At 48.7% G+C, this 20,640-nt stretch overlaps 2 protein-coding genes across 9 annotated transcripts in view; one reads left to right on the top strand and one right to left on the bottom strand.

Annotated features, from left to right (window-relative positions):
- SLA (Src like adaptor) overlaps positions 1 to 4,525 on the top strand; it is an 87,687-nt gene extending 83,162 nt beyond the window's left edge. For all 7 annotated transcript variants that reach the window (XM_072774566.1, XM_072774564.1, XM_072774569.1 and 4 more), the window contains 2 exons: positions 1,639 to 1,771; positions 2,362 to 4,525. In XM_072774566.1, coding sequence (XP_072630667.1) covers positions 1,639 to 1,771; positions 2,362 to 2,575 — 347 coding nt within the window. In that variant the 3' untranslated portion in view covers positions 2,576 to 4,525. The remainder of the gene's footprint in view (positions 1 to 1,638; positions 1,772 to 2,361) is intronic.
- TG (thyroglobulin) overlaps positions 1 to 20,640 on the bottom strand; it is a 248,977-nt gene that overhangs the window by 90,521 nt on the left and 137,816 nt on the right. For both annotated transcript variants that reach the window (XM_072774560.1, XM_072774561.1), the window contains 2 exons: positions 19,703 to 19,862; positions 12,025 to 12,227 (listed from right to left, as the gene is read on the bottom strand). In XM_072774560.1, the coding sequence (XP_072630661.1) occupies positions 12,025 to 12,227; positions 19,703 to 19,862 (363 nt within the window). The remainder of the gene's footprint in view (positions 1 to 12,024; positions 12,228 to 19,702; positions 19,863 to 20,640) is intronic.

Genomic DNA, 20,640 nt, shown 5'->3' with positions numbered 1-20,640 from the left:
CCTGAGGCATGTAGGACCTCTCTGTTTCCCTGTTTCAGTGTCTGGTTCCAAGTCAATGGGGCAGGTTTCATTCATATTTCTGTGACCTTGATCAAGTGACCTGACCCCAGGGTTCCTCCCTGAAGTGGGTGTAACAACACTGGCCACTCGGAGCCAACGGAGCCTCACTGAGAGGCGTTGGGACTAGCTCAGCGCTGCGCTCGGTTTGGGTGCTAGAAAGTCAGTTCTTTGACTCATTGCAGGGAATCCTGCTCACCTTCAGGGTTAACGGCTCACAACACCCCTGCCCGTGCTGTCTTGCTGTCTACTGGCGCTGGTCGCTTCAGCCTGTGTCTGGCTCCATCTCCTCACCTCCTAACCTGGGAGGCCATTTCAATTTCCAGCCCATGACAGGTCATTATTTCAGATGCACATCCAATTAAGCTCCCCTCATTCTCAGGATCCAGTCTCACATTTCTCGGGGAGGGGGGACAGTGTAGGTGGACATTTGAGTTCATGGTGGAAGTCAGATTGGACACCAAGAAATAAGGCATTACTGGCCGCCACACTCTGCTCCTTGGTAGGAACACCCAGAGCTCCATCAATTAGGTTGGAGGTGGAGGTGGCCAGAGGTGTCATGTGTTCCCTAAAACCTGGTGATGGATCAGCCCCAGGACAGGGGGTTCCTTCCTGCTGCAAGCCAGCAGTGTCTCATGTCCTCAGCCATGTCACGTCCCCTGTGCTGGGATCTGCAGCCTGAACTAGGCCATGCAGCTTGTAAGAACATCTGAGCACAGCCAGAACCAAGGCTTTCCCACAACCACGGGAGGTGGAATCTAGAATCTAATGCTCCTGGAGAGATGAGCAATTCTGGAAGCTCAGATAGTCCACACTAGCTGGGGCAGCAGGCAGTGGCTTATTTAATTTTCCTTCTCTTTGTGTGTGAGCATCCAGGCTAGAGAAGAGAGGTTTTTCTTCATTTTTTCCCCATCTGTCCACCTTCTCTTGTTTGCTTTTATATTTGTCTTCTTCCTCCTTTATTTCTGGTGTCTTTTCTTTTTTCTTTTTTTGTTCTGTTTTTACTCCTTCTACCTTCCTGTATTCCCGCCCTCCTGCTCTCTCCTTCTTCCTTCCTGTCTTGGTTCTGAGTGTGTTCTATCTTCCTGTCTTCCTGCACCTGTCTCAGCTGCCTGTGTGGGAGGAAGTGCTGCTCCAAGGACCTGGACCCCGTGTTGATCACAGCGCACTTGACCGAGCCATGCTTGAGCATGAAACCCTTGAGGCTGGGCCTCCTGAGGGTGCTCTGCTAGTTGTTCCCACTTGTTAGCCTGTTCCAGGAAACTGAGGTTCAGAGAGGTTCAAAGGGATTCACTATCAGGGGTGAAGCTGAAATCCAAACCCAAGGGTAGTTGATTCTGGATCCTAATCTTAATGTTCCACCTGCGTTGGGTTAAGTAAAGTGCGTATTCAGGGCACATTAATATTTCTTAAACAACTGGACGTGTGACTCTCCATCCTACCACGCCTCTTTCCTGTCTTGGCCTCAGTTTCCTCATGTGAACAACTGGGGAGCTGTACTGGATGGTGCCTCAGGCCCCGCTGCCCACACTGGCTAGGGCAGCCCGGAGTCACTGACCAGTCGTCTGCTTCCCTCCTTAGAGGTGGCCGATGGCCTCTGCTGTGTGCTGACCACACCCTGCCTCACTCAGAGCACAGCTGCCCCGGCGTTGAGGGCCCCTGACTCACCCGTCACCTTGCGCCAGAAGACCTTCGACTGGAAGAGAGTGCCCAGGTGAGACATCTATGTGTGTATGCGTGTCCTGCATGGACATATGATCCCCAAACCCATGTGTGAGCCTGACAGGCAGGCTAGAGCCAGCCCTATGGAAAGCTGGAGGGGGCAGAGACACTGAGCAGATGCACACCCACAGAATCCCCCTGTCCCCTGGGAGGCAGACCCAGCTCCAGGCCTCACAGTCATTGCATGTTAAGAGATATCTGTAGGTAGGAAATGTTGAGTTACCTTGATCAAACACTCATCCAGACATTCCACTGGCAAATTCAAGGAAAATCAGAAATCCAAATTGCCTGGGAGATGAAAAAAGCTGTTCTTCCTTGTAAATAACATAAAGAAATATTCGTTCAAATTTGCACGTGGAAGTTAGAGCCATTCAAATAAATGGTGGTTCAGAGAGGTTAAGTGATTTCTCCAAGATCACACAGCCATAAATGTAAGAAGTAGAATTAGAACCGTAAGTTAGAGAACCATAAGTTAACCAGTCTTTTTTTCCCCCCTTTTTTCCTTCTCCCATTTTCTTATTCTCTATCTTTCTATGCCCCTCTCTTCTCTCCCTTCCTCTGTCCCATTCTTCCCATGAACAGACTGCAAGAGGACCCTGAGGGAGCTGGGAACCCACTTGGCGTGGATGAGTCCCTTTTCAGCTATGGCCTTCGGGAAAGCATCGCTTCCTACCTGTCCCTGACCAGCGATGACAACACCTCCTTTGATCGAAAGAAGAAAAGCATGTCCTTGATATACAGCGGGAGCAAGAGGAAGAGCTCCTTCTTCTCATCACCACCATATTTTGAAGACTAGCCTGAGAACAGACACCATCATGTGCACCCAAATTAACAGAGGTTGGAACTGTCACCCGGGATTTGGCAGAGAAGCCTAGTTCCCTGGTCCCTGGAGAACTGCACATCTTCCAGAATCCAAGAGAAGACATGTGGAGACATGAACTCACATCTTCTCTGTCCACATCATGACAAAGGGAGCCCCTCTCTGGTGTCTGATCAGCAGTGAGACATCACAAAATGTTGAATCATGACATGATGGAGAAACATTTCAGAAGAGCCCTGTGTATGTGTGTATGTTTGTCGTGTTTGTGGGAAAGATAAAGACATTGTCTCACAAGAAAGTGCACAAGATCATTCTCCAAAGAACTGTCCAGAGGGTCACACTCTGAGCTCATCAGAGAGAATTTCGCAAAAAAAAAAAAAAAAAAAAAAAAAAAGCCTGAGAAGATAAGCCGAAAAGCTGTGGCCTGGCTGGTCTAGGTTTGCAAATTGATCCCTCACAATGAACTTTTCTCACCAACCCCTCAAGAGACCTTTGGTATGCAGCTCCTCTCTTTTGAAGGGACCTCAGTGACACTAAACGTTAATCTTCCTTATCTTCCCTGAATCAGGAGATCCTGGTGGCCTGCTGGTGCCAGAGCCACCTGTGCAGGAATCAGGCAGCCTCCCTGCTGCTGCAGAGGGCAAGGCAAAGGGGAGAGAGGGAGGCTGCTTGTGGGAAAATGAGAGGGTAGCTCTGGAGCCCTGCAAGCTTTTCTGGTGTCCCCGGCCATGGCTTCATGGCACAGAAAGAGCTTTCTGACATGCTGAGACTCTTGCCAGTAATAAGGCACCAGTTGTTCACTCATGATTGCGGGAATAGGTAACTGTGTTAAGTCCCATGTCAGGTGAAAAATAAGAAAAGGAAAGAAGAGAAAAGGAAGGAAGGAAGGAAGGAAGGAAGGAAGGAAGGAAGGAAGGAAGGAAGGAAGGAAGGAAGGAAAAACAGATCAGCAAAGGCAATCACAGTATAGACAGGAAGAAAAATGTACAAACAACTATCGTGAAAGTGGAGTGTAAAGGGAGAAATCAGCTCACGGCTCCAGGGAGACTGGGTCAGTAAGGGTGGCCCGTGAGTTCACGTCTCAGCTGGACCTTCACAGAGGCTAAGTGTGGCTGGATTGAGTAGGTGAGAATGGTTGACTTTTTTGGAAAAAAAAGAAAAAAGCAAATTGATTAAATTCTGAAGAATTAATTCTAAGTCTAAAGAATTAATTCATTAATGTGATTTTTCTGTATCATCAATGTTTTATTCTAAGAAGGGCCTGGCAGCCACATGAAGAAAACTGCTGAGCTCCAGGAAAGAAGGGAGTCAGAGTGGCTTTAAATCTGTCATACTCATTTTAAGAGATGTGAGAGAGAGCACGGCAAAGTTCTAGAAAAGGGAAGTATTTATCTTGAGGCTGCCCATCGGGATCTTGTTAGGAAGGGGGCTGCAGATGCACCCATGACTCATTTTATCCTGTTGGAAAAGGATTCAGGGGGAAAGGGGGGGCCTGTGGAACCCCTCACTGCCTGATATGAGATGTCTGTCTGTTCACCACACGCATTCCGTAGATGTGAGATCACTGTGCTGGTGGTATGTGTATATGCATTTATGTGATTTTCTGTATCATCACACTCTGGTGTGTTTATACAAGAAGACATTTACAGTTTCCCCAAGAATCGCTAAAGGCAGTTTCAAGGGACCAGCCGATGTGTGGGAAATGAATATAACACTGTGGACGCTGACTTCCACCACAAGGCAGGGTAACCTCGCAAATGCCAGATGTTTGTACAATGTCTTATGCATTGTTTTCCGTTGTAACTAGTGTGCTGGGAACTTTTGGGGAGCACTCAGAGGTATTTCTAAGTGGGAAGCATTACCCTTTGCTAAATCATGTATTTATTTCTGATTAAAATATAGCTAATAAATATTTAACCCTTGGAATTCGGGGAGAGCTTTTTGGGTGAGGTGGGTGGGTGGCTCATTCAGAAGCTTTTTTGGCATTTGAATTTTCAGACAAAGCTGGCCCTGGAGAGAGATGAGAGCAAGGAACATCAAGAAGAACTGCACTGGTTAGCAGCCCAGCTTTTTTTTTTTTTTTTTTAGCAGCCCAGCTTTTCCTTGGAGTGCAGCCTTAAGAAAACTGACTTTTGTGAATTTGGAGGGTGTCTTATGAAACTTGAAGATGGACATGGGGCTGGGGGGTCAGGGGAGAGAACAACTTCTTAATGATTGCTATGAACATCCTACCTCACCTGGATGACTTCTGCCGATCACTTGTGATACCTCTGCTTTCTGTTTTTCCAAGAATTTATTTCTACTCATGTTTTTTTTTTTTTTTTTTTTTTTTGACAAATTACATACTAGACTTCGATCCAGGCCCTAGGACTGTAGCAGTGAAAACCAGATGAGGCCTCTGATATCACAGAGCTTGAGATCATAAATAAACAAGAAACTTTGTGACGGTGGGGGATGTAGCACAGAAAGTGGCACAGGCTGCTAGACCTGAGCATGACAGGGCAAAGAATCATTTAACTGGATGCTTGCTTAGGAAAGGCCTCCCTTCCAGTGGATACATTTGAGCTCCCATTCTAGCTGAGGCCTGAAAGATGAACAGCCAACAGCCAGGCAAATATCTAGGAGGAAAACCAGAGTCAGTAGAGTTAAGCGAGGCAATTCCTGTGGGCACGGACAAGGCTATCTGAGAAAGAAGAGCCTGGGTGGCTAGGCTGAGTGAGCTGAAGCAAGGGGCAGAGGGCTGCCTGCAGGGAGGCAGTTCCCATGGGGTTCTGGATGGGAGTATAGGGATTTCAGGCCTATTCTAGGAAAAAGACACAACCAAGGGAAGGATCAAATCAGGGAAATGCTATAATTTAATCCACATGTTTTAGAGAGCATGGTAGTTGCTATAAAGAGAACAGACTTTTCAAATTCTGGTGTTGTATTACCTATTTGACACATAGTGAAAATTTGCAAACTCTGAGGCCTAAGAATGCAGAATTTCAAAATAAAGGGATGGAAAGATTTTTGTGCAAAAATTAACAAAGGAAAGGCATTGAATTTTGAGACAAAGTGGAATTTAAGGCAAGAATAAGCTGTCTAAGGGCAAAGAGAGATGTTACAAAAGGAGCAAGACATTAAGAAGATATAATTACCGAACCTGTCTTAATCTAACAATACAGTTTCAAAAGATATTAAGCAACTGTTAAAGGGAAAAATAGATAAATGGATCATTTTATTTGGAGACTTAAACACACAATTCTCAGAAATGGAGAGATCAAGCAAAGATAAATAGGTAGATAGAGGGTTTCTATAATACTATATAACTTGTTTGCCAACCAGTGAAGAATATATTAGGTTACAGAGGATGTCCTAATAAATTTCAGAGTCAGCCTTCTCCAAGTCATGCTCCATGATAATAATGAAATAAAATTAGAAGTCAACTTGCAAAAGAATGGGTTAAAATGCTTTTAAAGGAAGAAAAAAAAATAAAGGAAAAAAAAGATACATCTCCTGTGGTTAAGAAGAGCATAATACAAGAAATAAAGACATAGAAATATAGGACACATTGCTACTTCTCCAAATGTCCAGGGCAGGCTGATATAATAGCAAGAGGGACATTATTGCTAGAAACCCATTGACCAGAAAACAAAGAACAACACGTAACGAGCTCAGATTTCAACTCAAGAAGCTTAAAGAACAACTGATGGTCAAGGAAATGAGGAGAAAGGAAAAGATGACAAAGGTAAACAAAGATGAAATAAGAACTTAAAAAAAATAGTAATAAAGAAGATTCATTCAGAAAGCAAGGCATTGTTTAAATAGTAAGACTGATATGATGAAGAAACACAGGAGCGAGAATGACCATGTCAAAGGAGAAGAAAGGTCAATGAGCTGTAGTGTTGTATAGAAGGAGATCTCTGGGGGGAGGGTATCCTTCCCTCCCTCAGTCAGCAAGGCTGACCCCCCCTCCCCTATCCCCTCCCTGCTGTCCCAGCTGCCCAGACTCAGCCCTACAGATGGGATCCAGGCCCTCATATGGCAGGGAAACACCTAGAAAAAACCCATGCCTCAAGAGATCATGAGATATCTTGGGAAACATTATGATTAAAGAGAACAGAAAGAAGAAAAAAACATATTATTAACACTCCTCAAGTGTTGGATCTTTTTGCTAGAGCAGCTGTGTATTTTTGTCCAAAGGGTACAGAAATCAACCTGCCGAAATTTACAGATAATGAATTAACGTCATAGAAAATCCAGGAGGGCCAATAGACCAAGTATTGGAAGTGCTAAGCAAATCTGGAGTTGACTTTATTCCCCTATGCCAGTACTGACCAGCTGGAAAGTACAATAAAAAAAATACGATGTTGTTCGTAATGCCAACCGAACTAGGACACGGGTAGAGACTTGCCTACAGTGATTTCACAAAACTTCTGTGGAGGGAAGTTCAAAACTCTATGAAAAGACTTGAGAAGACAAAAATCCCATTTGTGGTTATGGTGTCAACCAGATTCATGGATGTGAGATTTCACATCACAAAAACAGATATTTTTTTTTGAAATTAATTGAAAAACCCCATGAAAATATACTCAATTCCCTTAGGACTATTTAAAGAAAATCAGTACATTTATCTTAAAATATAGACTGAGCACATTGGAGCCCACGAATAGCTCAATCAATTCTGAAGAGAAACAGAGAAGAAAGTGCTCGAGCTATGAGGTTTGCATGGAAACAGGATAAAACAGTGCTCGAGCCCCTCTGCTAATTTAATGGAACTCAGCATGGCCTTTGGTACCTCCTTCCCCCCCACCCCCCTCCGGGCTGTGCTAAGCATTAAGGAAACGTGAAGACAAAAAGCTCACCTGACCTGCCACGCTCTCAGTTTAGCAGAATTGGAATCAGATACATTAGAAAAACAACAAGTATGTAAGACGAGGCAGGATTCCTAAAAATTGCCAAATAGAAGTCTCTTCAAGGTAAGAATGATTCTGTTCTGGAAGGCTTAGAGGGGCCTGTTTCAGCCAAGCCACGTCCAGGTGGAGAAGTGGACATGCTGACCACAGCACAGCTTACGAAAAGGGAGAAGGCATGGCATTTTCTAGGAATGTTGATACTAGTGAGCCTGGAGTCCAGGGTTCCTGCAGGAATGGAGCAGGAAAGGGCACGGGAAAATGCAGCCTGTGTCCAACTCATGAGGCTTGGCGCTCCCTCTGAGGAATGCAGAATTGGGGCACTGGTGTAGGAGCGCAATGGAAATCTCTTCTGGGTCCTGTGAATCATGCTGTGGAGGACACGGCCTCCTCTTGTCTTTCTTAAAACTGGCCAGGGCATCAGAGCCACAAAGGGCATGTTTGTAACATGTCACCTCCTCTTCCTTCTTCAACCCGAGTCCCAGGAACAGGTGCAAATTCCCCAGACCTGCTTTGGTTTGGATTTGCCCTAACTTTGCAAGGCAAGGGGGAACCTGGGTTTCTTGAGTTCCTGTGGTGCCCGGGACCCTCTACAAACCTCATATGATGACAACTTCTTGAGCCCCTGGGAGACAGAACTAACCATACTGATTTTATCCCTGAAGAATGCAAAAGTGAAGGGTTTTTGCCCAAGGGCAGGATCTTAGGCCAGGCTTGCCTGGATCCTAGGCCTGGGCTCTTTCTCTTAGACCTTAAGATCCTGGAAGAGTTCCCAGGAGAAGCTGCTTCATAGGGTGGGGAAAACACAGGACGTGGCTTTAAGTTTCAGCTCTGAATGTGGCTCCTCCTTTTCTGTGTGTTCTTTCTCAAGTCACTAGACCTCTCTAAGCCTCAGACTTCCTGTCTCCAGATTGCAAATAATATAAAGACCCCCATGCCAATCAATAAGAGCAATCTATGAGATAATATATTGGAAGTGCCTTGTGGCCCCAAATATGCTAAACAGAGTTATTAATTATCCCAGGAGCCTGTCTTGCCGGGTGTTTCAACAGCTCTGGCCTCAAGATTTGCAGAAAGACTTAAGATTTTATCCAAGAATATATCACCAAGTCACATCCATTCCCCCAAACATCTGTTGGTAAAGAACATGTTTAAGAACTGCTAATGTATTGAAGTATTTTCGTTCTCTCGATTCCAAATACCAAATAATTTCACATGCATCCCAAAGACTGCTGGGAGCAGTTGTAAAAGCTGCTTCTAAATGACTAAACCAGATGGAGAGTTTATTTTTAAATACACTACCATTTGCTAAAACAGATTAGTTTTTGAAATTCCCCAAACACCTAAAGTCTCCAGAATTTTCAAAAACAGAACTCTGCCTTCTGGGCCTACTGGAAGGCATTTTTTTGGTGTCTTCCAGGTCCCACTGAGTATCTCGTCTCTAAGAGGCCTCTGGGGAAATCCCTTCAGGAGCAACTCAAAGTGGGGAAGTTCTGTTTTCAATACCAAGAATTGAAAGATGTTTGGGCTCAGACCTCCTGCCACTGAGATGGTCCCACCGCAGAGGGAGAGATTGAAGAATATCTGCAACAACGGACAAGAAACAAAAGAAAGAGAGGGAAGGGACCAGCCTGTGGGGCCCTGGGTATATCCCCCCATTCCTCTGTTCATTCACTACCTGGACATGCACCATGGAGCATCTGTTCCAGGACAGCTGTGTTGGGTGCTTGTGGCCCTATGACAGCAAGGCACAGCGGCCCCCTGCTCTTCCAGAGCTCACAGTCTTATGAGGGAGAGACTTGGCAGTGGGAATATTTTTTTTTAAGATTTTATTTATTCATGAGAGACACACAGAGAGAGGCAGAGATAGAGGCAGAGGGAGAAGCAGGATCTCTGTGGGGAGGCTGATGTGGGACTCAATCCCAGGACCCCTAGGATCACGACCTGAGCCAAAGGCAGATGCTCAACCACTGAGCCACCCAGGGGCTCCGGGAATAATTATTTACAGGTAGGAAATCGTGGTAAATTCTGTGCAGAGAAGTATAGGCAGCATAAACTGTATAAAGAGGTCTGGTTCTGGGCTAAAAAGTCTAGAAGGATTCCTTGAAGGACAAATAGAGAAGGCAAAGAGGAAGACAGGATAAAAGTGTTCCACACAGAGGGAACTTCCTGTATGAAGCAGAATAGAGCACGGACCCTTCAAGGAACACTGGACGGCTCCTATGGCAGACGGAGGGAGGCAGAGTGACAGGTGATACTGCTTCCTGTTGGGAATGGTGACAATGTGGTCTCAGCATCATATCTGCCCAACATTGTCACTCCTACCCTCCTCCTGGCAGTCGAGGGTTCGGATCCCAGGAAGGCTGGACAATGCTGGAATGTGGTGATATGACCTGAGAATTGCTAGCGGGTCCATGGCATTGGTCTTGACGGCGCTCTATTTTTTCCTTAATTTGGCTACTTCATAGTCTCATCATTGCTTTCTCTGGTTCCAGTATTGTCCCTCTTAAATGCATCCTCAGCTCAGCTTTAAGACAAGTCTTCCTGAGGGGAAGCCAGTTCCTTACTTGCCTAAAACCCCTCGGATGACACACCAATGTTCACTGCAGCACTATTCACAATAAGGCAGAAATAACCCCAGTGTCAACAGATGAATGTATGAACAAAACGTGGTCTATGAGTGCAATGGAAAGAGGATGGAAATTCTGATTTAAGCTACACTATGGATTAGCCTTTATGAAGACATTATGCTAAGTGGAATAAACCAGACACACACACACACATACACACACACACACACATACGCATGTTGTGCATGACTCCACTGCTGTGAGGTACCTAGAATAGGTAAATTCAGAGACAGAGGTAGAACAGAGGTTCTCAGGAGTTGGGGAGCAGGGGAGATGGGGAGTTATTGTGTAATAGGGACAGAGTTTCTGTTTGGGATGATGGAAAGTTCTGGAAATGATTAGCGGTGATGATTGCACCACTTTGTGAATGTGCTTAATGCCACCGAACTGTACACTTAAAAACGGTTAAAATGGGAAACCAAGCCAAACCAGATATAACTCTTCAATGGCTCCCATCACTGAGGTTGAAAGCCAAGGTGCTCGGTGCAGGCCGGCCACTCTCTGTCTCCTACCCTTCATGACTGCTACCATGAAGATCCTGTCCCCCACCGTGTCGTAGGATGGCAGACGTCAGGGAGGAGCCAAGCTGTCCCTTAGTGCCAGAACTCTGCCCGCAGTTAAATGCCTACACAGTCTGCGGCATTTCGCTCAGATGTGCCTTCTCCTGGGAAGTGTTCCTGGACACTCCCTCTTCCCTTGTGCTTAGCTGGGGGCTTTTCTCTGAGCTGCCCTAAGACCCTCTTTTAAATATCTGCTGGAAGTGTTTCTCCTTTGCCCCTCAGTAAACTACAAGTTCACCATGAACTGGGCCATAAATTATTTAGCACGACATTTCCAGCACATACCATGGCATCTGGCACAAACTAGCCACCATAAAATTAGAAGCTAATCAATGACAATAACCATCAGAGCTTATGCTGTGATCAACAGATTATTTCTTCCATAACAGTTACTGTCATGATCAAAATCACTATATCATCATCATCAGTATGATATCACCGCCATCATCATCATCACCATCATCATCACCATCATCACCATCATCATCACCATCATCATCATCTAGCAGGAAGTTCAGATCATCCAGGAGACTTGTGGGTGCTGAGTTCTATTCTTTGCCTTCATTCAACAGTCAGTGACTCAGTTGACCAAGCCTTGGGAACTCCGTGACTCACCCTGTGGCTGCTGACTCAGCTTCCCGCCACTGCTTGATCAGCCACGTGGGTAAGCTCTGGGGTCCCCTGTCTCCCCTCCCACCTCAGGCAAAGGAAACAGCAATGAGGTGGAAGGGGTCAGAGAGAGGAATGAATCACCCAATAGTGCTCCATGAAGAAATGCCACCAGAACTGAATGGCACCCAGGAGACGGAGCACAGGCTGTTGAAGAAACCAGATGACATAAGGGAAGATTTTAAGTTCAAACCCCCAGAAGGTCAGGGAAGCAACACTGGAAAGCAGACGAGAGTTCTCTTGTTCTTTCTCTCCTGTTGCAGGCAGGAATGTCAGGTGCAGCTGGCATCGTGTTGGCTAAACTATGCCCTCATCATTAGCTTACCTTCCGCCAGAAAGCTCCTCATCCTACACTCCATTCCCTTGGGTTTGTCTATTGACAAGAGAGGCCTTCAAGAGTTCAGCCCACTAAACCCTAGCAGGGCAATCTCCCAAAACAGAAACACTTCCCAACCTCGAATATTTGTCACTTTAGAATGATGGACAGTCGTCGGGGAGGCCCTCAGCATCCTGGAATCACACGTACATGGAAACATGGCCATGAGCAAGACACAGCCTCAGAACATAGGATAAAAGAAACCAAGCGATCAAAGCCAACTGGTCTCAAGAGGTAAGTGAGGTGCCCTCACCTCCTCAGTGTCTAAAAAGAGGCTGAGACTGAACAGGTGACTCACCATCAGTATGGCTCTCCGGAACAGTCTGGAGTCAGCAGCCCTGGTGGTTAGAAGGTGGATGCTGGCCACATCAGCTCCGCCACGGTCTGCTGCCAGGGTCACGCGCCGAGGGTCCCCACCGAACACTCCGATGTGGGTCTGCACCCAGGTCAGAGCCGCCAGCTGGTCCAGCAGCCCCCAGTTGCCACTCAACTCGCCAGAACCTGCAGAGAGAGGAAAGCCTTTTATTCTTCATGACCCTATAACCTGGAGTTGACTCAGCCCTGTGCTGTCTGGGGTGCCTCTGGGGGACCTGGACTCCTGTCTGTACAAGCCGGGATGGTGGCAACAGCATGGGCTTCACAAGCAGACCCATCCAGCCTTTCCTGAGTCAAACTCGCCCCTGACATGGTCATCCTACGTCTCCGGGCCACAGCTTTCCCACTGTAGGCGAGGGCACTCGCAAGGGCAGCCGCTCACACCAGCAGCAGGGCACGTTCAGACCACCACCTGGCGTGGCACATCAGTGGGGAAGCCCCTCGTCCTGGCCTGCCCTGGTGGCTCTCCATGCCTCTTCTTCCCTGACGAGGACCAGGCCTGGCTGGGCCTCTCCATCTACTTCCCGCTGTCCCTTCTCCAATGATCTTCAGTAGCATTCCGCTGACTTGATCTCTCTATTCTTTTTTCATAGAATTCAGTAAATATTTATTGAAAGCTCAGCACTAGTTTTTAATGAAGTGATTCAGACACATACAAATACACGCACACGCAACGTATACATAGTACAGCAAAAGGATGCTCTTCTCCTCGGCAATGGGGACACTCTGTGCCCACCATGTCCTCTGGCCAGCTTCTGGATCCAGCAGCTCTTCCTTGTCAGTCTACACAGCTAACTACCTTGAAATACCTGGCTTGTTCTGGTCTAAGCTGAGACTTACCCACTTTGCCCCAGGAAATTCCAGCAGACCCCATGCCTTCAACCACCACCCACATGCTGCTCACTGTGGAGTGTCAGGGGCACAGAGCCCTCTCCCAGCACCAGCCCCTCACGTCTCTAGGAAGCTACCTCATTAAAGGCACTTCAAGAGCACTGAGTCTCAAAGGGAACCGATTCCAAGTCCCCTGAGCATGCAGCCAGCAGCCTTTGCAGAATTTCTTATATTCTCCTTCTAATGCAGCACCCCCCTCCCAGTTTGCTCCTGCACAGCCTCGAAGTCCTCCTTGACACCTGCTGTGCTGCACCCCGACCCCTACTCTTCCCCAAATGCTCCAGACTCTCTCTCCACTGAGCTCCTCAGTGCTTCTCTTTATCCACGAGTTTCTCCCTCCGATGAATTCTCCACGCCACATCCCAAGAGGTATTTTATTTTTCTTAAGATTTTATTTATTTATTTGTGAGAGACACAGAGAGAGGCAGAGACACAGGCAGAGGGAGAAGCAGGCTCCATGCAGGGAGCCTGATGTGGGACTCGATCCCAGGACCCTGGGATCACACCCTGGGCCGAAGGCAGATGCTCAACCACTGAGCCACCCAGGTGCCCCCCTCCCCCAGAAGTATTTTAAATGCATAATTTTGATCATCTCTCTCTCTCTCCCCCCCACACACACATGCACACAGTGTCATCCTATCTAAAATCCCTCATCTCATCCCATTAGGACATGATCTCAGTTTTCCCAGTGTTTTCAAGGCTCCATGGGACCAGGGCGCTGTCTTTTGGGCCCTATTTCCCTTCCTCCCTTTGTGACTATGCTACAGCCACCCGGCTTCTTACTGGTTGCTCAAACACACCGATCCATCCTCTTCCAAGACAGTGCTTGGCACATGTGATCTCTGCCCAGAGCCCTCGGCCTCTCCCTGGCCTTCCTCCTCTTCCTCTTCTGGCCCAGCAGGCCTGCAAGTTTTAACTATGTTGTTAATTCAGAGGCAGCCCTTAGGTGAAGTAAAGTTCCCCTTTCAGGGCATTTGTCACCCTGGGTATTGCCTTCCTGGCTAGCCCATGCCCCCCACTAAAACCAGTGGCACATAGCAGGTCCTTAGTAAGTGTCAGGTGAATGAGTGACCATAGTTATGAGTAACAGGATTCAGTGTCCAGCAGGAAACAGTCAATTAGACTCCATATTCTCAAACAGAAAAATAGGAAAATCTTGCATCCCAATTCCCCAACCTGCCGTTCACCAGGCTGATGAGAACGCCCACTCAGAATACATAACAGTACAAATTACTCTTCCAGCTGGCAAGACTCTCAGGATTTCTTCAAATGCACTTTGTGTTCTGGGTTTGGTGAAGACATTAGCACAGTCCTCACCGTGGACGTTTCTGGATTGCGTTTCTGTTCTGCTTGTTGGGATGAATGTGTTTGTTTCTGAGGTCTTGGGCAGGGCAGGAAAGCTGGGTGCCAGCTCAGCGGGACCCAGACCTGCACATCTGGGAAGTGACATCCACAGCCTGCATTTCCTGTGACAATGGAGGAGGGTTGAGGGGTGACTGTCCTTGCCTCTGAACTTCCCATATATCAGCTTCCCAAGTAGAGTGCTGATGTTGGGGGGTCTACAGACCCCCAGGAAGTCAGAGGTAAGGGTCCTTCAAGGGCTGCTCTTCAGACAAGTCTGAATTGGACTTCTCCTGGTGCCAGGTGCTGTGGTGTGTTCCGTGGAGAGCAAGACAGGCACAGTGCTGGCCCTCGGGACACACAGCCTCGGCCACGTGCACAGGGGCAGCGAGCCAGCCAGTCTCAAGCAGTCTGCTCCAACCCCCTCCTTCACTGAGGAGGAACCTGAGACTTGAGAGGAATGTTTGCTTCGGTGCAAGCGGCAAATCTAAGGTAAAGTCCAGACCTAGGTCCCAATGCACAGTCGGAACTCTATGTTCCAACACTTCATCCAACTCAATAAACACTGCTTGGAAAATCAATGATGTGCAAGGCATTATGTTATTTTCATTAAAAAAAAAATCTAAGCGCTCCATTTATGGAACCTTCTGTGTTCAAAAGCTCTCTTAACTCCTCCATCCCTACTATGTCAAGTCTAAACATCTTCCTGGCTTTTGCAATCCTCTATGAATGGCCTTGGCCCATCCATCTCAGCATTCTGAGTTTTCTCCACTTTCTAGCACCGGCCCTCACCCAGTCGTCATGGCCACATTTGTCCTCTGCTGCCTGGCTGTGACCGAGCCCCCAAAACCTCCTGGGACCTCCCAGCTCCATCCTGACACACACAGGAGCTGTGCCTTGCCCCTGGGGCATGACACAGGACAGGCGCTCCCTGCTGGCTGCACACAGAGTCCAGCGGGAGACAGATGTGAGCAGGTGTCCACCCCTGTCCACCTCCCCCAGCGGCCCTGCCCTGCCCCACCATTTCCACCATCCTGCCGCTCCGGTCAGAACCACCCCAGCAAACATCCAGCTGTTCCCATTCTCTGACTGGTGCTCGATTGCTCACTCGATGTCTTCAACTATCCCTCTGAAGCTCCCTGGTGCAATTCTGGGCTGACAGCGGTCCCTCACCCGGTCTTGGTGGCCGTCAATAAGAGGCAGCAGGGGAGGTGGCCGAGCACACAGGTTATGGAGTCAGACCAGCTGGGTGCAGCCCTACGAGCACTGTGGGGCCCCGGACAGGTTACTTAATGCAACTTGATTTTCCCTGGTCTGTAAAATGGAAATGATAACCATACTTATCTCTTTGGGTTGTTAGGATGATTTGATTAGTTAATCTTGAAAGGAAACAGAACAGGGCCTGGCACAAAGCACTAGAGAAATTGTTTAGTCTTCCTTGAATAAAATGAAACAGATTTAGGGGATCTGGGCATTATCTCCCAGATGCCCCTTGCGGTGTGTGCCTTGGCTTTGGTAGCAGCAATTGCGCTTGGGGAGGAGCAGCCGCTGAGACAGGACTCTGTGCCTATTCTGGTTGAAGGGTAGCAGACCCTCCCTGAAGGCCTCAGAATACCCCAGGGAAGATGAGGCATGCCTGGCCTTCCATCTGAGTCCCTGGCCAGACCCTCTCCTCTGCCCCCACACTCTACAGCAGGCCTCCGGGCTGACCCACCCACTGCCCTGAGCCTGCCTGCCACATGCCCCTGTTCCCCTCCTTGCACAGCTGTGCCAGAGACAGAATAGTCCCTGTGCCCTGTGCTCCCTGGGCTCTGTCCCCAGGCAGGATCCAGGCTACGGAAATGGCCTCCCCTGGCCCATCACCAACCCCATCACTTTCTTTCCAACTGCTCAGATCACCAGGAACCAGGGCTCCCCTTTCCCCTCCAGGGAACACAAATTTGTCTCATCAGCCACAGGACTGGCATGAGCTTCTGTTTTCATCCCCCCATTCCTTTTGGAAAGATGCCTCTGGAGTCTGGAGCTCTTAGAGGACCACTTCCCTGTGAGCTCCGACAGCAGATGCCACCCACGCAGATCACGGGAGCAAGGGTGCAGAGACTTCTCAGCCAGACACAGCCAATTCCAGGGGCTGTTGCCACCGCTGTGGTCCAGGGGCAGCTCTGTGCCAGCTTCTGGCCACGTGCAGGGTCGGGTCATGACCACGACCCAGCCATGCTCTGAAGGAGCCCCGTCCAGGGAGAGAAAAGGGGCATTAACCCCTGTGAGCCCCTGCTGGGTCCTAGCGAGGTTCCACGGGCCTTCCACATGCTTTCCCCCGTCACTGGCCCACGTGTCTTAGTGTCACCTGAGAGATGCACGGCATGTGAGCGGATGCAGGGAAAGGAACTGCCCAGAGCCCCTCGGGCCCTCAGAGCCTGTTCTGCTTTGATGCAAAACCTGCGTGCCCTGCAGTACAGTGGGCTCTGGCCGGTGCTCAGAGTAGCCTGTCTCTTTCCAGAACTGTGTTCTGAACTGCAGTGTCCAACTGTTGAAAATGGCAAAGGAGGGACACCTGGGTGGCTCAGTGATTGAGCGCCTGCCTTCAGCTTAGGTCATGAACCCGGGGTCCTAGGATCGAGTCCCTCATCAGGCTCCCCTCAGGGAACCCGCTTCTCCCTTGCTTATGTCTCTGCCTCTCTCTATGTGTCTCTCATGAATAAAATAAAATTCAAAAAATCTTTAATAAAAAAATGGAAGAGGAAAAGACGAACAGGTGCAGCGAAACCGTATGACACAATGTTGGACACATGTCATTACACACTTAATGGAAACCATAGAATGTACAACACAAAGAGTGAACCCTCCTGGAAACTGTGGGACTTTAGTCAATAATAACCTATCATTGTTGCCCCGATTGTAACAGAGGTGCCACATCACACACGGTGTCAAGAGTAGGGGAAACTGAGGTGGGGGGGAGTCTATGGGAACCCTCTATACTTTCTGCTCAATTATTCTATAACCTTCAAACCACTCTAAATGGTAAAATCTGTCATATATTTGTTAAATGATAAAGGGGCTGGTGTGCATGTGTCACAAATTTACTGGGGGGTTACAGACTCACACACCCATGACCTTCCCCTTCCTGACCATCCCCCAGGGCCCACATCCTCTGTGCAGCAGCTCTTCTCAGTGGAGCCTTGTCAGGGGATGCGCTGTGGCAGGCCGGTGGGCTCTGCAGTCAGGAGGGCTGTGTTTGCATCCTAGCATCTTGTGTCTCGGTGTCTCCACGGGGATACATTGCTCCCCTCTCCTCGTGGAATTGCAAGGAGGCTCAATTAAGGCTCAATTAAGGCAGGTAAAAGCCCAGGGATGTGGGGGAAGCTAGGAAGCCTTGCAAATAAAGCAAAGAAAAACCATCCCGCTCTGTACACAGAACAATAGGGGATCCGAAGGGCATTTCTAAACATCCAAGGGCACAAGCCACAATATTTTCTCCTTGCTGTTTGACCGACAGGATTTAAGCCCCTGAATGCACTCCTAATCAGGGCATGGAGCTCCTTGGTCTCCCCGAGTGTCGCTGATTCACCTGCAAAACAGCCGCTTGGCACTGGCCTCACCAAGCCGCCATGAGAATGAGGTGAGGTGACCCAGGAGAAATGTCTGGGGAAGGCTGGCACTCTTTTTTCTTTTCTTTTTTTTTTTTTTTTTTAAGGCTGACACTCTTGAGGGTAACCTTCCTCCCCTCTCGCTGACAGGTTTGCTCGAAGCACAATGAATGGGCAGCATTTCAGGTTAGGAATGAGAAGGGCTGGAGGTTCTAGAAATTTCCTTTGCCTCTCCTGACACTGCCTCCACCAGCAGCAGAAAGGAGTTTGCCTTCCCCAAAGCACACAAATTCTCAATAAGATTACACACCATGAACCCCCCCCAACCCCTCAGACATGGGTGACATATGGAAATAAGCTCTCCTCTGTCTGGAGAGGCTCTGAGCCAAGGAGTTGGCCATGTCTACGGCAAGCGCCACCTGACCATGTTCTGAGCTTCTCCTGCCTCTCCAGAGACTGGAGCTGCTGACTTACCAAATCATTGTCAGTCCCATGTTGTTGGGAAAGAGAAAAGAAAACTCAGGTAGGGTTGTAGTGCTCCAGCAGCTGACCCTGCTCGCTCCGAAGGAAAATCTGCAATCTGTTTATCATGCACATCTCCCTCATTGGCATCTGGTCGTATTTGGCCTTAACTTGGTGTCTGCTTTACAGTGGTTGTGCAGGCCTAGAATCTTCTTCATGGCAGCCAAGGCCTCATGCCACATAGTGCACGCAGCACTCCAGAGTTTCTGCCCATGCTGGATGCCTACCCACTCATGCACATTCTAGATGAGTCCATCATTCTCACCATGTTACCTTCCACCCGCCCATCCTGACTCAGCAGGTCAGGCACTGGGGTCTTAAGTGAGATCCTCAGAGAACAGAGATGAAGTTGTGTGCCTACCTGGAGGGCCCCCTCCAGGATCTGAAGCCCTTTCAAACACATCCGACCTCACTGGAGCCTCTCACGTAACTGCGGGAGTTGGGTAAAATTATTCCCATTTTATAGAGGAGAAAACTGAGAGTCAGGCATGAAGGGTTTCATCCAAGGTCACAGACAATGAATAGCGGAGCTGGCCCTTGGTTCTGCAGGTTCCCAGACCTGTGTGTCTATAGGCTGTTTGACAAGTGCCCTACCGCTGTCAGGGGCTGGACATGGAAAAAAAAAAAAAGCATGCATGGAGCACGATAGGACTCTCCAGGCCTCAATTTTGCCCTGGGCTCTTCTGGCAAAGGTGGAGGATGTGACCAGGGTGACAAACAGTCCTGTGACTGGATAGGGGACAGACTGATGTTCACGAGTGAGGCTGGGATTAAAGAAGAAACGAGAAGCATCACTGATGCAGCCCTCATGCGGGGTCAACTGGCATCCCTATGGGCCCAGGACGGATAATCCATTCCCATCGTTCTCTAGGGCAAGTCAACCCCAGGGGTAAATCCTGGCTCTGCTCTTTCCTGACTATTGATGTTAGCAAGTGTCTAACCTTCTGAGGTCTCAGTATACACACACACACACACACACACACACACACACACACACACACACACTATAAGATAAAACACATCATGTACTCAGAACAGCTTCAGCCCCCAGTAAGATCGATCAACAGCAACTATTACTCTCACACATGGGGGTCGACATCGCTGGAGGGTCTCTTGGGCATGCGGGACATCCCACCGAGTGCCCTGTTGGGCTCGAGGAGGACTTGGGGCCATGAAAGCATGGGGCTTAGGAAAAAGGGGTTGAACACAGAGACCCTCAGCTCCGAGAGTCCACAATCCCCAGTCATGCCAGCGACTCACCAGAACTCAGGAAGCCGAAGATGCCCACTCGGTAGCCAGCAGTGACAACAATGAGGTTGCCAATGGCAGCCAGGTAGGAACCATCGATGGCCAGCGGTCCTTCACTGCCCCTGCCCTCTAGGGTATTGTGGAAGAACACGAGCACAGATGCATTGGGGGCCTGTGGCAAGTGGAGAAAGATGAGGCTGAGGGTTGGCCCCTTCTCACCCACCAGAGCACCTTTCCCAAGAAGGTGCCAGATTCTTAGCCTACCCATGACTCCCTGTCAGGTCTGCCATGTAGGCACACCCTGGCCCATTTACAGGCTGAACCGTGTCCTCCTCAAATTGAATCCCTGACTCGATGACCCCAGAATGTGATTGTAGTTGAAGAGGGTCCTATAAGGAGGTGACTAAGCCTGTGGGCCCTAATCCAATATGACTGGTATCTTCAGAAGAAGGGGAAATTTAGACGGAGACCCATGCAGAGAGGATATCATATGGGGACAGAGGGAGGAAAAGATGACCATCCATGGGCCAAGGAGAGCAGCCTCAGAAGAAGCCAACCCTGATGACCCCTGGATCTTGGGCCTCTGGTCTTCAGAATCTTGAAAAATTATATTTCAGTTGTTTGTACCTCCCAGTCAGTGGTGCTCTATTAGAGCAGACCTAGCACATGAACAAGCCTGATGTCACAGGTAAGGAAGTTGAGGGGGAGAAGGTGGATGATCATCGCATACCTGTGATGCTGGATTAAGGTCTGGCTCCCAACTGGGTGCTGTGCTCACATTGCAAAGTGCACAGGTGGCAGAAATGGGAGCCCAGTGCAGACCTGGAGCCCGTCACTTGGAGATACGTGGTCCTCCAACACCCCAGTTCTGGCCTTAGTTTATTCTGGAAGACTGTCTGGGTCCTCCTTGGTGAGTCCTTTCATTTTGGCCACATGCCTGAGACCCCACC

Source organism: Canis lupus, chromosome 14 (genome assembly GCF_048164855.1).
Source record: "Canis lupus baileyi chromosome 14, mCanLup2.hap1, whole genome shotgun sequence".
Taxonomy (NCBI): Eukaryota; Metazoa; Chordata; class Mammalia; order Carnivora; family Canidae; genus Canis; species Canis lupus.
The sequence above is the reverse complement of the archived record's forward strand: the minus strand, read 5'-3'. Positions and strand labels throughout refer to the sequence as shown.